Source organism: Agelaius tricolor, unplaced genomic scaffold (genome assembly GCF_023055355.1).
Source record: "Agelaius tricolor isolate 1412-34295 unplaced genomic scaffold, bAgeTri1.0.p SCAF_12, whole genome shotgun sequence".
In the NCBI taxonomy this organism is placed as follows: domain Eukaryota; kingdom Metazoa; phylum Chordata; class Aves; order Passeriformes; family Icteridae; genus Agelaius; species Agelaius tricolor.
Window position 1 is genome coordinate 5769262 of NW_027269272.1, and position 15556 is coordinate 5784817.

Genomic DNA, 15556 nt, shown 5'->3' on the forward strand with positions numbered 1-15556 from the left:
GAGGGGGGAAGGTTTGGTTTCAATAAATGTCCTCTTCTGGTTGGAATAAATGTCCTCTTCTGGTTGGAATAAATGTCCTCCTTCCCAGCCAAGGTCAGAAGGTTTGGTTGGAACACATCTCTCCCTTCCCCGCCCAGCCAAGGTGGGAAGGTTTGGCTGGGACAAATCTCTCTTTTCCCAGCCCAGCCAAGGTGGAAAGGCTTGGTTGGGACAAACCTCTCTTTTGCCAGCCCAGCCAAGGTGGAAAGGCTTGGTTGGGACAAATCTCTCTCTTGCCAGCCCAGCCAAGGTGGGAAGGCTTGGCTGGCCACGGAGCGAATCCCTCCAAGCGGAGCCGCGTGTTTTATCCCGATGATACAATAGAAAATGCCTCTGAAGTCCCGGCCCTCTGGAGCATTTCCTTAGCTCTCTGGAATTTCCGTTTGGTCCTTCCTCTCCCAGGCTCTTACCGAAAACCCGTGTCACCACACGGCTCTGGAGAGCAGCCAGCTCTGGGGTCCCTCCCCAGGTCCCCACCACCGTGCTGGGGATTTGCAAGGAGCAGCCAGCTCCTGGAGGGTGTCAGCCCCGTCGTGCCCCTTGATTAATCACCAAAGGCCACTCTGCCAATCAAGGAAAGATTTACAAGGCAGGCAGGAAGCTTTTGTTTTTACAGGAGTGCCTCAAACACACGCACACAGTAGGAAAAGCAAACATTCCAGGCATACCAAGGGATCCACGGGATAAAAATTCCCCAAACAGCCCAGATTAAGATACTTGGCTGCACATGGAAACACTAAAACCTGGGCTCAAGGATTTAATTGTCTAATTTAGCAGCGAGCCCTGTGGAACAACCTGAGTGGCCTGGGAACAGCCACCCCTGGGGGGCAGGGAGTGGGGTCAGTGGTGCTGCCCTCCCTACAATAAAGGTCAGGGCTGGCCCCCACCCCTCTCCCAGCTCCATATGGTCGCCAGAGCCTTGTGGCAGAGTTTAATGCGAGTTTTTCCTTTGGAAAGGCTCAGCCCAGCTCCTGGGTGAGTCAGGCTGGGTTGCTCTGAATCAACACAGAGCTGAATCCCAGCTCAGGGGAGCAGGGGGAGCCTCTGCTCCAGCTCCAGCCCCGACACCCCCAGGCTCAGAGGGGTGCTCATCGTGCTGTGTCCATACCTGCCAGCTCCCATCCTGCCCTGAAGGCTCTGCAGAGAGTGGGAACGCTCCCATCTCCTCCAGTCCCACATCCCAGCCCAGGAGAAGCCACAACTTTGCTGTCTGACAGTGACATTTTGGTCTATGGATTTTACAGGGCCATGAGAAAGGCAGGAGGGAACTGCTACCCCTGGAAGTGTCCAAGGCCAGGCTGGATGTGGCTCTGGACAGCCTCTTTGGGGGGATGGTGTCCTGTCCCTGCAGGTGAGAAAGCAAGAGGGCTCAGACATTGCTATGAGCTGGAAATATCCTCCCTCTGAAAGGGTATAAAGGCTCCTGTCTCATCTTTCTGCAAACCACACCACAGAGAGTGGAACTGGACCTCACCTGTTACAAATGGTTTGTCCACTTCTGCTCCAAATCCAGCTGCCCAGCTGGATTTGGCTTGTCCCAGCAGGATGCTCTGGCTTGCACTCATGGATGGTTTCTGGAAGAGCAGAGGGACTGGCAGGGAAATAAATCACCTGGTGAATGTGAGAGTTAAAGGGGAGCCCATGCTTGAGATTGCAGAATCATGGAATGGGTGGGGTTAGAAGGGGCCTTAAAGCCCATCCAGCTTCACCCCCTTCCATGGGCAGGGACACCTTCCACTGTCCCAGGTTGCTCCAAGCCTCGTCCAACCTGGCCTTGGACACTGCCAGGGATGGGGCAGCCACAAGTTTCCCAGGCAACCTGCTCCTTATCCCAAAGTGCAGCCCATGCTCAGGCACGAGTGGAGCTGCCTGCCCCAAAATCCCACCCCAGCCCCCCTCCTGCAGCCCAGGCTTTCCCAGAGTTCCCCATGGCTGTGGGGATGCTCCATGGGATGTGGGTGTGGGATCGTGGCTTGCATGATTCAGGGTTTGCATTGCAGCACACCATATCATTCCTGTGAGCAGCTCCCTGTGCTCCTCCTCTCTTTCCCCTGCTCACCACCAGCATCAGTCCTGCACCTTCCAGCAGCCAGCTCATGGCTGGGACATGGATGCAGCCTTCAGGAGTTGGTTTTGTCCCAGTAAACATTGGCTTTTGTGTGGATGGTTTCAGCATTGTCTGAACACTGCCAGGACTGTTTTGTGTGTAGCCCTTTCCCAGAAGCCAGCACTTTCCCTTTCCAGGGCTTTTCCAAGTGCTCTGAGGATTCCAGCTTGGCAACTCCCATCTAAAGTCACTGGAGAAGCCATCCCGAGGGAGATGAGCACCACACACAGCTCAGGGACCAGGGATCCAGCAGCTGCTGGTGAAACAGCATGATGAGTGGTGGGTCTGGCAGGAAGTGCTGGCAAGGATAATCCCTTGCTCACACTGCAGAGGGTCAGGGATAAACTCCCTGGAGTGTGGGGTTCAGGACACCTGGTATCAGGAGGGCCACTGCTGACACCCAGCCCAGACACTGGGCAGGCTGGAGGAGTCTGTCTTCACAGCAGGAGAATTCCCAAGGGCTCCCAAGTTCAGAGTGGAAATGCCTTTGAGCTCTTCCAGGAGACCTCTGGCATCAGGCTGCTCATCCTGGGCATCTTTTGCTTCCTGGCTGGGAGGGCCTGGGAGGGGGAGGTGGGGAAATACTGGGGCAGGTGGAACTTCCCATCCTGTCCTCAGAATGGGGTTGGGAGACCTGCCCAGGCTGCTTCACCTGCCCTCTGTCCTGCCTTGCCTTTCTTTACTTTGCCTTCCCATTCCTCCCCACCCCCTGCCTTTCTTTCCCTTGTTTTCCACTCTCTTACCTTGCCATGCCTTCCCCTTTCCCTTGTTTTCCCTCACCAGGCCTTCACTTCCCATCCCTGGCTTTGCCTTCCCATCACTTCCTTTTCCTCCTCTTCTTTACCTTCCCATCCCTTCCCTTCTTTTCCTCACCTTCCCTTTTCCTTCCCCTCCATCCAGGTTAAGCCCCTGCCCTGCAGGCACAGCTGTTCCACCTGCACTCCCGTAAAATAAAGGGATTTAAAAGACAGATTGAGCCTATTTGTCTTTGTATCACTAAAATCACCTGTGTGCCTAGAACCACCCATCACTTCCCAAATTACCTCCTCAGTGGAATTACTTTGCTATCCCAACAATTTGGGACTGGAGCCCCACTGCTGTCACATGGAAGCTACACTGAAGGTAGGGAGGCTTTGAGCAATGCATAAATAATGAGCCATCATTAGCAATTATTTATGGAAATTCTCTGCTCCCCCTGTGTTGTAGGAGATGGGACAGATGTGATCCAGGTCTGTTGAACAGCCAGGGACTGGATTTTGGTTTGCGTGCATCAAATATCATCACTTTGAGTCACAACACGTCAGTGCTCTGAGCAAGATGCTCAGGGGCAGAATAAGGATGAAGTCATGGAGGGAGCCAGCAGCTGCAAAAATACAGGGATTGGGAAACGCAGCCGACGTCAAACTGCTCTGGGAAGGCACGGCAGGAGTTACAACACAGGCACTCCTTGTGTTTTTTGGGGGGGAAAAAAGGGGGGAAACTTTTGCTGCACGGAAAGCAATAAAAGAAGAAAGAAAAGAAGAAGGTTCTCTCAGTCTGGGGGCATTATTTTAAATAAAGTTTAATTTATTCATGTATTTGGTTATTGATGTTTCAGAGATTGTGATAGTCTGCATATCAACACCGTGGAAGAGAGAACCAACCAGCTCACAGAATTCCACGTTAGTTATCCTGTGTTTGGGATAAACTCCTCCAGCTGCACAGGTTACAGGGATTTGCATATGCAATGATCACTCCCACCCCACGGACACAGTCCCCAGCACGCAAAAATCCAATCACAGGCGTTAAAAATAATTTGTCAGCCCTACAATCCTCCTCCTTCCACTATCCCGGGAGGATGAGGGAGGGATTGACGGGCGGCTCTGCAGGTCCTGCGTGAGGCTGCCGTGCCCTCTGCTGGGCTCCGCAGCCAGGCTCAGCCTCCTTCCTTGAGGCCTGAAACCTGGAAATTAAACCCCCAAAATAACCAGGAAGGTCGTTTTAATTAACGCAGACCCCACTCTCCCTTAGATTCCCTGCGGGATCTCCTGCTGGCAGAGCTGCCCCAAAACGCTTCAATCTGCCCCTTTTTCTCCCTGCTTTCCTTCAAACATCCCTTTTGCTCCTGAGGAAAATGCTGGAGCCAGCTTGGAGCCGACAGGAAAAGCATTAAAAACCCTTTTTGCCACCGAAATTCGGGAATAAAACTAAACGCCGATGCAGTATTAAGGAGCAAAGCATTACTGCACGGCTGGCCCAAGTTGCTGCACGCGTTCATTATCCAGGAGAGACCAATTTATCAGCAAAGTGTTACCTATTCCCGGGCAATTTATTACTTTAGGACCCTTCAGCTGGGTTGGGCTCCCAAAAAAAAGTTCCTTCTCCGTGATGGGCAGCACATGGGCCATTGCCATCCCACCATCGGGAATGACCCAGCGGGGCCGTTCTCGGGGCGCCGCCCGCGCCTCGCGCTGGAAGCCGCGGCTCGAGCCGCTCGGTCGCGGTTCAGTCGCGACAACAGCAGGGGAGCGCGATGCCGAGCAGCAAGAAGCACCGAAATGAGCCCAGCGCGGCTCGGTGAGCGCCGGGGAGGGGATTCCGCAGCGGGGGCACGGAGAGGAAGGACCGGGAGACACCGGGGCCAGTCCCTGCTTTTCCTGGGATGCCGGGCGTTCTGGCCCCCGGGAAATGGGCAGCGAGTCCCAGTGCCCCGCAGGGACCCGCGGCGAGCTCCCCACGCCGCGTCCCCACCAAAGCCCGAGGAGCGAGTGCCGGGGTAGGGAAAGCTGAGTGAGCCAGGGCAGAAGCTCCTGACCCCGCAAGGGGACAAAGCTCCCGACTCTCGGAGTGGGGAAGCTCCTGACCCTCCGAGCCGGCAAAGCCTCCGGACTCTAGGAGAGGGAGAAGCCCTGACCCAGCTGTGGCAGCGCTGGGGGAGAGAAAACGGGACGGGGCAGGAGCAGAATGGGCAGGAATGGCCCAAATTGTGGCCGGGGAATGTTTCAGAACACGCGCGCACGTGGCTGCAGCCCACGGGGCGCAGGAGGGGCGGGGCGTGTGTGATGTGGGAGTGGCGTGTGGGGCTGTGGGCGGGTCCATCAGGACTGTGGGCGTGGCCGGACGGGGCGTGTGTGGCTGTGGGCGGGTCCATCGGTGCAGTGGGCGGGTCCGTCAGGCCCGCGGGCGGGGCGTGGCCGCCGTTGGCGGCGCGGGGCGGGGCCCGGCGCCGGAAGTGCGCGCGGTCCATGTACCAATGGCTGCTCGCGGTCCTCCGCGCCCTCCGCGACGCCGCCCGCCAGGCCCCGGCCCCGGCCCCGGCCCTCGCCCTCAGCCCGGAGCCGCGGCCGGAGCCGCCGCGCCGAAAGAAACCGCCCGCCAGGTCAGCCCTTCCCGCCGCGCTGCTGCCCCTCTGCTGCCCCGCCGCTCGGCCCGAGGCTCCCCGTGTGGGTCTGGGCAGTCCCTGATAAAGGCCAGGTGTTGCCCATGAGGCCGCCCGCAGGTGCGGGGGTGGTTATGGGGCGCAGACACCGGTGCTCGCTGGCTGTGGGTCCCAGGTGTTGCCGATAACCCCTCGTTCCCTTTCCGCCGGCACGGGGAGCTGGGGATTTAGGCCAGATGTGTTGTGGAGCAGGGCACACACAGCCGTGGGGATGGGGGGCTGGGGGCACGCCATGCATCGGGGGTGCGAGGTGGATAAAAGGAGGCTGCCTGCCCACGTGTTAACCCTTTTGCTGCCGGGGGCGATGGCCGAAGCCCCTGGGTGCCTGCTGCTCTGTGGGATGTACGGATGGCCCTGTGTGCTCTGGGGCTGGGGAGGGCAGCTGCTCCCTCCCTTAGTGCCCCATCATCACAGCGACAGAGACCAGGGAGTGTCTCTGCAAGGAGCCGCGTGTTGTGCCAGTAGTTTGCACCGAGGAGCAGCTCAGAAGGAATTAGCTCCTGGGGGAGAGAAAGATAAAATTAGGAATGTTCTTTGTGCTCTGTTCTTAAAGGAGACGTTTTTACCGGACTTAACGATGGTATCAGCTGGTGAAAATCCTTGGGCGTGAAAGGGTGAGGCTGTTTCAAGGGTTTGTGCCCGTGCTGACTCAGCAGGACGCTGCTGGAGTGGATGTGAGCAGGGCTGGCATTCCCACCTCGCATTTCCTGTTCTGCCTAAACTTTCCTTTGAGTGGAGTGAACTTGGATGGCTTAGTGACCTCTGGAGTGCTTCTTTCCTGGAGGAAAGAGGGAAGCATTACATATTAAGGCATTTTTTGGTGGTAGGAACAAACACAAAGCATGTGGAAGCATTAACAGAAGGAGAAAAAGAGGCCTGATCTGCTTTAGTGGGGTGATCAGCTCTCTGGGAGATGATCCTGGGGAAATAGGAAGTCCCCCTTTGGAAGTTGAATTGTGCTTGCAAAACATTGTTCTGTCTGTTCTTCCCCCAGTGTTCTGTCGTCTGTGGAAGATCCTGAGGAGATCCCTGCAAAGAGGCTGAAAACAGGTATAGCCCCTCACAGAGAGCTTTAATATGTCTGATTTTCCTTGGGTCTGGGGTACCTTGGGGAGCTCTGGATTTGGTACTTCAGGACTGCTGCTGAAACTGAGGGGTTTTGAGCCATTCTTGTGGCTTCAGGGGGTCTCATGGGACCTGGGCCCATCGATGGTGTGTCCCAATGTTCATGGATGTGGCACTTGGGCACGTGGGGCAGTGGTGGCCTTGGCAGTGCTGTGGGAACAGTTGGACTTGATGCCCTTATAGGGTTTATCCAACCTTGATGATTCTGGGATTTTCAAACCAAGTGGAGGATGGGAGATCCTGGGCAGATGAAGGCAGGAAGAGAAGCAGGGGATAACTTTTTCCACCCTGGGAAGGCCATGTGTTTGCACCAAGGATGAATCCTGGCTGGGGCAGGGCATATCCCAGCTCTCCCTGGCACTGAGCCCTGCAGGGCAGCACAAAGAGCATTTTCAGTCAAGGCTGTTGCTGTTCCATGGGGGATGTGGAGCTCCCTAATTCCTACTTGGGAACAAGATCCCCAGTGATGGGGTGGGGGTGCTGCTGGGCTGTTGCAGTGTTGCTGAAGTGAGTTTTCTGCTTCACGTGGGATCAAGGAGCTGGGCTTGGGTGTAAGCAGAAGTCCCAAGCCCTGTTTCCAGTCCCATTCCTTATGGCCTGGTGGTGTGGTTTTTTCAGAATGTCTCTCTGGGGCTAACAAGGAGCCTGAAGAGGTTTCTGTGGCTGCCAAGTTGCCACAGAAGGCAACAAGTAGAAGCCAGGAGACTGAAGAGAGAGATGACTTCTCCTTCTCTGAATCTGAAGATGAGGTGAGCAAGGATTTTGAGGGGAGCTCAGGGATCAGCTCCCACAATCCCTGCAGGTGTGAGAGCCTGTGATACAGAAGTGGTGCCATCAGTGCCCCTGCCCTCTGCTGCAACCCCATGGGCAAAACCATGGGCTCTGAGTCAGAACACAGCTGACTGAATTTCAGGAAGGGGAGGTGCTTGCTTGGATTCACATTCAGGTTATGCTCACTCTGGTACTTGCTTTTATTTCAGGTTGTGTACATTTCTTCTGACTCTTCATTTGTAACATCTGCAGAGGATGAGGACACAACAGAACCTGGTAGGGCTGACAGCAAATCCTTTCCTTTTTCCTTTCTCCTGCTGCTCTGAGTCTGTGCAGCTCTGTCTGGGCTGGGGGCTGGTTGCTGAAGGTAAAATATCTGGGTAGCACCAGGAGTAGTGGAGGGTGAGCTCTGTTTCTTCCCTGCATCCTGCTATTGCTTCTGGATTGGAGCCAGGGCTGGGAACAGGCTCCCCAGGGAATGGGCACAGCCCCAAGGCTGCCAGAGCTCCAGGAGCCTTTGGACAATGCTCTCAGGGATGCACAGGGTGGGATGGTTGGGGTGTCTGTGCAGGGCCAGGGGTTGGGCTGGATGATTCTGTGGATCCCTTCCAAGTGGGATGTTCAGTGGTTTATCCCAGGATGCTCATGTGGTTGTGGATCCTGGCTATTAACTGCCTTGGATGCCATTCTGGTGTGTCCCAGTGCTGGCTTGCCAGAAGGAAACTGTTGTAAATGCTGATTTTAGGTAGCAGAGCCTCAGAACCCTTTTGTATTAGGTGTAAGTTGGCAACATTCTGTAGTTACCAATATGAAAATATCCTGAAGCAACATAACACAAATAATATTAGAACATGAAGGATGAAATGAGAGTAATTTATCTTTGGTGAAGCTCTTTAAACTCATACAACTCCCGTTTTCCTGACCAGTTGCTGAGGCTTGTGCTCTTCTCCCACAGACGAAATGCCTTGTGACACCAACCCATGCTTGACTGAGGAAACACCATCCTCTCTTTGCAAGAGAGTTCCATATCTGAGGTAAAAAACCTTCTGTTTTCTTCCACTTCTGCTTTTTAGGGTTTCTTGCCTTTCACTTTCATCCTTGAATTTCCTCTGTTGCCCAACATTTGTATTTGTGTCCACAGAGCAACATTTTTCCATGTTCTGGGACTCCTCCTAACTGCCATACTGAGTGAGATCTTAGCTATGTTCTTGCCTTTGGCCAATTTTAAGCTTTCTCTTTAAATCCAGACAGTTGATGCACTCAGGAGATCAGAGAAAGATGAACAAGTTCAACACTCTCACCTCCTGTGGTAGGAGGAAGTGTTGAACTTGGGAAGAGGCTGAGACCAGGAATGCAAACAGAAAAAAACCACAACCACTACAAAAAAAAATCCCCCAAAACCCCAGAGAATTTTCATTTCCCCAGAGAATTTTCATTTCCCCAGGGAATTCCATTGGGAAACCCTTTTATGTTTTTCCTCTAAGGGTGTTCAGCTACTTCCACAGGTCACCTAGAGAGATGTTGGAAAACCCTCCCCAGCATGGTCCTGGGCAGCCTCCTTGAATCAGGAGGTGCTAATTAAAACCTAATTAATAAATCAGGAGCTTTGAATGGTCTCTTAATACCATTTCTTCTGCCTTTGGTGTTTGCAGCCTGAGCAGGAATAACCACATCCGAGCTGCTCTGGAGAGCCCTGTCACACCCAGGCCCCCCATTAAGGAGCCAGGTCCCAGCTCTCCAGGAGTCAGTGGCACCAGGAGGCCTTTGTGTGCTGCTGAAGAGGTAAAGTGGGGAGAAGGGAATTGTTTTGGGATGAAACAGCTGTGGAGTTTCTGTACAGTTAGGCTGAGACAAAAGGAAGGGCTGGGAATGCCTGCTAAAGTCTCTTTTTTTTCCTTCCCTTCTCCAAGGATGTTCAGCAAGCAGAAAATAAGAAATACAAAGAGCTCTTGAGTCTGTTCAAAGAGAAATATTCTGGAAGACTTACTTCTCCACGGTCAGCAAGACTCAACAAGTAATTATGAGCAAAATAACCCTTAACTTTCTGGTGGTGAGTTTGTTGTATGTGCAAGGGGAGGAGAATTGATCTTTTCTACTCTCAGGGTTCTGGACCGAATCAAATGTAATGATTGAGTCTTTTTTGGAATAGTGGAAACAGAAAATTTGACTCTTGTATGTTCAGTATGCATGAGCTGAAAGTGGCCAAACTTCTGGATGTAAACTCCTCAAATGCCCTTTGCATCTTGTCCTGGAACCAGTGACAGCATGGCTCTGTTAAGGATTAAACAGCCTAATTTTGCTTTATATATTTCTGTTGCTTTCATTTAGCCAGTTGTGTACAAATAGCCGTGTGCTCTGCAGTGAATTGAAGTGCACTGGTAACAAATCACCTGTAAAAACTCTGTCCTTTTCTTCTGCTACACCAAAGAGTTCAAACCAAGGAACCAGGGATGACTGGGAGCCCCCTGAAAGAACAGAAACCCAGAGGTGCCTCTCTACCTGTGCCAGAAAGGACCAGTGAGTATCCCCAGGGCTGCTCCACTCTGTTGGTACAAGTCCAGCCCAAACAGGGCATTTTCCTCAGTATTGGCTAAACTGGGTTTGTGAGGGTTTTCCTGAAGGGGAAGAACTGGTTTAAAATGGTATTTGAGAGCTGTGACTGTGGCAGTGCAGTTTGTAGCTGGATGTGACCCCACTGCACAGGAGAAGGTTGTAGCACCAGTTTTACCTGCTTTTCTTGTACCAGGGGAGGGGGATATTTGACTCTGCACCCTCAGAGATGCACTTGAATCCCTTTTTAATGCTAGACAGGACTATTGCCATAAAAGCAGAGCTTCCAAAACAAGTAAACTAATTACTTGTATGTTTAATATTGCCCCAGGGTTTTTTTTTCCCCTGTTCATTACTTAAACACTTTTTCATCACTAACTCTTATATCTTGGACTTTGTGACATGATCATATGGGGATTGAAATGATTTCTGAGCAGGTGCCAGAGTTTGAACTTCTGAGTTGAAAATGCTGATGAAAAGTCTGTGATGTCACCCAGAAACTCAGAGCTCTGTGCAGCTACTGGAATAGGAAATCACCTCCCTGTTCTCATACTGCTGCTTTTCCCTGCAGGTGTCAAACATGGGGACGTTTTCAGCCCCCAGCTGCCTCAGAGGGGTGTCATGATCAGGTAAGAGTCTCTTCTAACCATGGCTCTTGTTTCTTTTGGCTCTGTCAATCCTGTTCAGTGTCTCAGTGCTGGGGCAGAGGAGCAGCTGGTTTGAGGAACTGCTCACAGCCAGTTGTCCCTCAAATCCACAGCTCCCCTGTCACAGCTGGGCAGCTGTGGGATGTGCTGGGTGTTTTGGGGGGAGAAGGAAGTAAGGGTGACAACCCAGGTTGTCCTTGGGTTTGCAGAATCTGTTTTTTCTCCTGAGTGTCTTTCTGCCACACCATTAATGAGCTGACTTTGCATTTCCTGTGGATCCTGAGCAAAAGGAGTAGGCAGCTTGTAAAGCCTGGGGGGACTGAGGCAGTTTTTGAGGCTTGCAGGATGCCTTGGGTTGGAATGGACCAAAAATGGAGCGTTGCTGTCCCTCAGCAGGGCCCAGTGGACTCTGTGGTGGCAGGATGGGAGTGCAGGAATGAAGGGAAAGGGACTTTTGGCTGCAGCTCCAAGGAGGGGTTTTGGTGTGGCAGCTTGGTGCCCTCCTCTTCCTCCTCTCAGAGAGAGTGCAGATGGGGACAGAGGTTTGGTTGTGTCAGGTGTGGTTTGGGGTGATTTTGTCCCTGTTCTCTTTCCCCCTTAGACATGAGCACTGTATTGATCTGTGCATTTGTCCTGAGTTAAATTGTCATTGTCCCCTAAGCTCAAGGGAAGAGAGGGAATAACTGGTGGAGTGGCATTTGTCACCAGGAGGTCACAAAGTACTTAATAGAGGAAATGCTGGTTGCTTCCCTGTTTTCCAAAGATTAAAACTGAGGGAAAAAAATAAAAAAGGAGTTTGCCACCTGATGGTGGAAGAAAGTTTGTGAAGCTTCCAGCTTTTCATCTATCCTGGTCTGGCTGCTACAAAAGGAGTGAGATGTCATGTGTCAGAATCAGCCTTGAGAAAGCATTTTTTATGCAGAATTTTGGAGAATTTCATGGGGCAGTGTGGATATCCAGCTCACTTCTCTCTCTTTTCTCACAGTTACTACACACCACCAGAAGACTCTCGTGGACAGGGGAAGCGAGAGAAACGAGCTGCTTCAGTGGTAAGCTGGAGTTAGTCACTGCTTCACTTGGCTTTCTGGAAAGTGTAACTCACCTCTGCTCAGGATTGAGATCCAAAATAAAATTTGAAGTGTGGAAATCAGAAATACTTACCTTGATCTCAGCTTGATACCTGCATGTGGAGGCTTTGTGGGGGATGTTAATCCAAGCCCAAGGAAAGCCCTGCCTCTCTGGGCACAGTTGGAATGCAGTCACCAATCAAATGTGACTTTGGGGATTGCTGCTGGGATGTGTTTACACAAGCCCTTGCAGTTTCTTGCAGGATTCTGTGCCCTGTCCCCCAGCAAACCCCTTGTGCTTCTCCCTGATTTCTGTCCTTGTGCCTGGCAGGGCCAGCGTGAAGCCGAAGTCCCCCAAAGAAAGTTATTCCAGTTCCATGTGACACCTGTCCTGTCCAAAGACCTCTTCTTTGTGGACAGTGAGCCACTGCCATGCCTAGAAAAGCCAGGAGATGATCTGGCTCCACTGACAGAGGTACCTGTGCTCAGCAGCAAGCCAGTGCTGTGCCTGGTTCAGCCTGCAAGGCTCCTTGCTCTGGCACTGGGGCTGCACTTGGAGCCTTCTGAGGGGCTGGTGTGCTCCATGTGCTGTTCCACCAGCCCTTCCCCACTGAATCCTTTGTTCCAGGCCATGGAGAGTGAGATCTCTGCTGCCTTTGACAGTGGTGAGCCTGAGGACATCCTGAGCAGGGCCTTCAAGCTCACTGTCACCCGTGAGGACATCTGCACCCTGCAGCCCCTGGGCTGGCTCAATGACAGGGTATGGGATCCTGCACTTCTGGGAAATCCCCCCTCCCTGGGCACAGGAGTCTTCCAGGAGCTCCACTGCAGAGCCCAGAAATAGCTGTACACTCCTTATTTTGGGTACTGTGTGGGCTGCTGTTTCTGGAAGTTTTCACTTGGATGATGCAGCTCCCAGGAGTCAGTCTGGGTTATCAGAGTGGGTGTGGGGCCTTTAACCAGCAGCACAAGTCCTCCAGTGTGAAATTCTGGGAGCAAAAGCTGCCAAGCTGGAGTTTTCTCAGCTCAGGGGTGGCCAGCAAGGACATGTTGCTGTCTTTTTAATTTATTGTCTTATTTTACATCTCACTTTGCCTCTCTCTGCTCCAGATCATGAATTTCTACATGGGTCTTCTGGTGGAAAGAAGCAAGAAGGAAGGATATCCAGCAGTCTATGCTTTTAATACCTTCTTTTATTCCAAGCTGAGCTCTACAAGCCACAAGGGAGTAAAGAAATGGACTAAAGGTGTGGATATCTTTGAGCATGATGTCATCTTGGTGCCTATTCACCTCAGAATTCACTGGACACTGCTGGTGAGTCAAACTGGCTCATTATTTAGGGGATGGGGAGAACAAAACTAGCAAGAAAAGCCCTTTAGTGTTTGGGGTGTGCTTTGTCTAAGTCACCTTTTAACCCCAGGTTGTGGACCTCCGAGAGAAAACCATCAAATACTTTGACTCCTTGGGACAGAAAGGAGACCACATTTGTAAAACTGTCTTGTGAGTAGCTGCTTTTGCTTTTTTTATCCCTTCTGGTTGGTTTTGAGGCCTTTTCCTCTCCCCCATTTGAAGTATTTCTGCCCTGTCCCATGGTGCTCCTCACTTGGTACCTCTTCTGTTCTGCTCAGTGTTTTGAATCCTCCAGAGTGTCAGAGGTGCTGCACATCCTCACATGTCTTTGTCACTAAAAACCCTTCATCCAGCAGCTTTGGAGGGTGAGAGCAGGAGAGCAGCCCCACAGAGACAAATCCCAGATTCACTGAGGCTGGAAAAGCCCTCCAGGCTCATTGAGCCCATCCCATGACTGATCCTCACCTTGTCACCAGCCCAGAGCCCTGTGCAGAGCCTCCCTGCCCTCCACACTCCCACCCAGCTTGGTGTCACCTCCAAAGGCACTGAGGGTGCCCAATCCCCTCGTCCAGGGCATGGATAAAGACATTACACAGGGCTGGGCCCTGGGGAGCCCTGCTCACAGCCCTCACTGTGTCTCTAAGATGGCAATTTCCCCTCCACATTCCTTAAATCCTCTGCTGTGAGCATCCTCTGCCATTTCACTGTAATTTATCTTCCTGACACCTTTCAACAGCTTTTTTTGTTGTTGTTGTTTTTGCCCTAAATTAGGGAGATGAAAAGTGATTTTTGTGTTGTTTTCAACAGAAAATACCTGGAAGAGGAAAGCAGGGAAAAAAGAAACATTGAATTGACTGCTTCTGAGTGGACTCTTCACAGCATGGGCACAGAGGTATGGGAGCAATGCCTGGATTTGGAATGGGAGCTAGAACTCCTTGTCCCAGAGGATTTAACACTTCCCAGGCAAGCAGAGGGAGATGATGTGCAGTTAACTGGGACTGTTCCTTGGGTTTGGGAGTGGTGAAGGGATTATGGAAATAGGTTTTCAGGAGTAGGTGTGGGTAAAATGTGTGCTACAACCAGATTGCTGCTCTTTCAAGACAGATAAAAATTCTCCATGTTTTTGTATTCCTCAGGAAATCCCTCAACAAAATAATGGAAATGACTGTGGAGTTTTTGTTTGCAAATTTGCCGATTTCATCTCCAGAGACAAACCCATCATCTTCACCCCGGTGAGAGGGGTTGCAAACAGCTCCAGCCTTTCCCACACCCATGTGGGAGCCAGGGAAGCTGCACAGCAGCTGGGGCAGGGGCTGAGGGTTGTTCCTCATGTCTGGTGTCTGATTCTTGGGCAAGATGGTGGAATTGTGGAATCCCAGGGTGGTTTGGGTTGGAATGGACCTTAAGGACCATCTCATTCCAATGCCAGGATGCTGCAGCCAGGGGTTTGGGATATCTGGCCTTTGTAGCTCTTGGTGAAATAGGAAAACTTGGAAAACTTCCCCCTGTTTTTTTTTGCCAATTTGGTGATCTTTAAATATCACTGTAAGGAAAAGTGGGTGTTTGTTGGGTGGTTGTATCACCCTGGTGTGAAACCCACCTTGTACCCAACTGGCAGGTGCTCAAAAGCAGCTTCCCACTCAAGAATTCCCTGGGTGTTAATGGAGATTTCCTGCCTCCTTCTCCCCTGGCTTCCTATGTGATGGATTTTTCCTGTTTCTTTTCAGGAGCACATGCCTTATTTCCGCAGGAAGATGGTGTGGGAAATAATCCATCAGCAGCTGCTGGGAGACATGCACTGTTAGGAAAACACTGTTCTGTAAAAGAGTAGTATTTATTTCTTATTGTTTGAGTAAGATAAGATAAATATTAACTTATGTAAGAGCCTTATTGTATGGGAGGTTACTTGTTAATAGAGTAATTTATTTTTTAATTGAAAACTGATCTGCTGTCTCTGTGTGGTTTTTAACTTGCTCCCCATCTGAAGAAGAACAGGGGCTGTCTCCTCTCCTGGTGGCTCTGGGGACATCTCTGTGCTGCTCCTGACCCAAAGACCTACAAGATCCCTGCAGAGGGGCTTTGTCTTTCTTTGCTTTCACTGATTGGTTCAGTCTGGCACAATCTCAGGGCAGATTCTCCAAGGGACGAACAATTCCAAAGACACTTGTGTTTTATCCTTACAGATAATTAATCAGGGATAATTAATCTCCCCTGAGGATGCAAAAGATCCGAGCATGAGGATGCAGCAGCTGGGAGTGTTTGAGGTGTCCTTTCCCCCTTCCCTTTGGTTCCTCCTGTTTGGGGCTGCAGTTTTGACTGTCCCAGGTGCCACCAGAGCACCATTCCCAGTGCAGGAGGGGTGGGAGGGAAGAGCCTGGCTCTGGAGCCTCATTGTGGCACCTGTCAGCATCGCAGGCAGCCCCACCATGCCCCCCCAAAGGCCATCCCAGCCCCATTTGGTGCCTTTCCCCAGTGGATGTGT

At 51.8% G+C, this 15556-nt stretch overlaps 1 protein-coding gene across 2 annotated transcripts; it reads left to right on the forward strand.

The window, feature by feature from the left end:
- Window positions 1–5319: 5319 nt before the first annotated feature.
- Window positions 5320–15018, forward strand: SENP2 (SUMO specific peptidase 2). 2 transcript variants are annotated; one of them, XM_071437317.1, is made up of 17 exons: window positions 5320–5504; window positions 6559–6614; window positions 7308–7438; window positions 7670–7736; window positions 8416–8494; window positions 9113–9242; window positions 9371–9474; window positions 9889–9977; window positions 10582–10639; window positions 11643–11706; window positions 12056–12199; window positions 12353–12484; window positions 12835–13038; window positions 13145–13224; window positions 13882–14037; window positions 14211–14306; window positions 14802–15018. In XM_071437317.1, the coding sequence occupies exons 1-17, from the start codon at window positions 5371–5373 to the stop codon at window positions 14842–14844; spliced, it is 1767 nt and encodes a 588-aa protein (XP_071293418.1). In that variant the 5' UTR covers window positions 5320–5370; the 3' UTR covers window positions 14845–15018. The 2 variants fall into 2 exon arrangements, with proteins under 2 accessions (XP_071293418.1, XP_071293419.1); XM_071437318.1 differs by having other exon boundaries at window positions 5322–5504; window positions 13882–13966.
- Window positions 15019–15556: the final 538 nt, after the last annotated feature.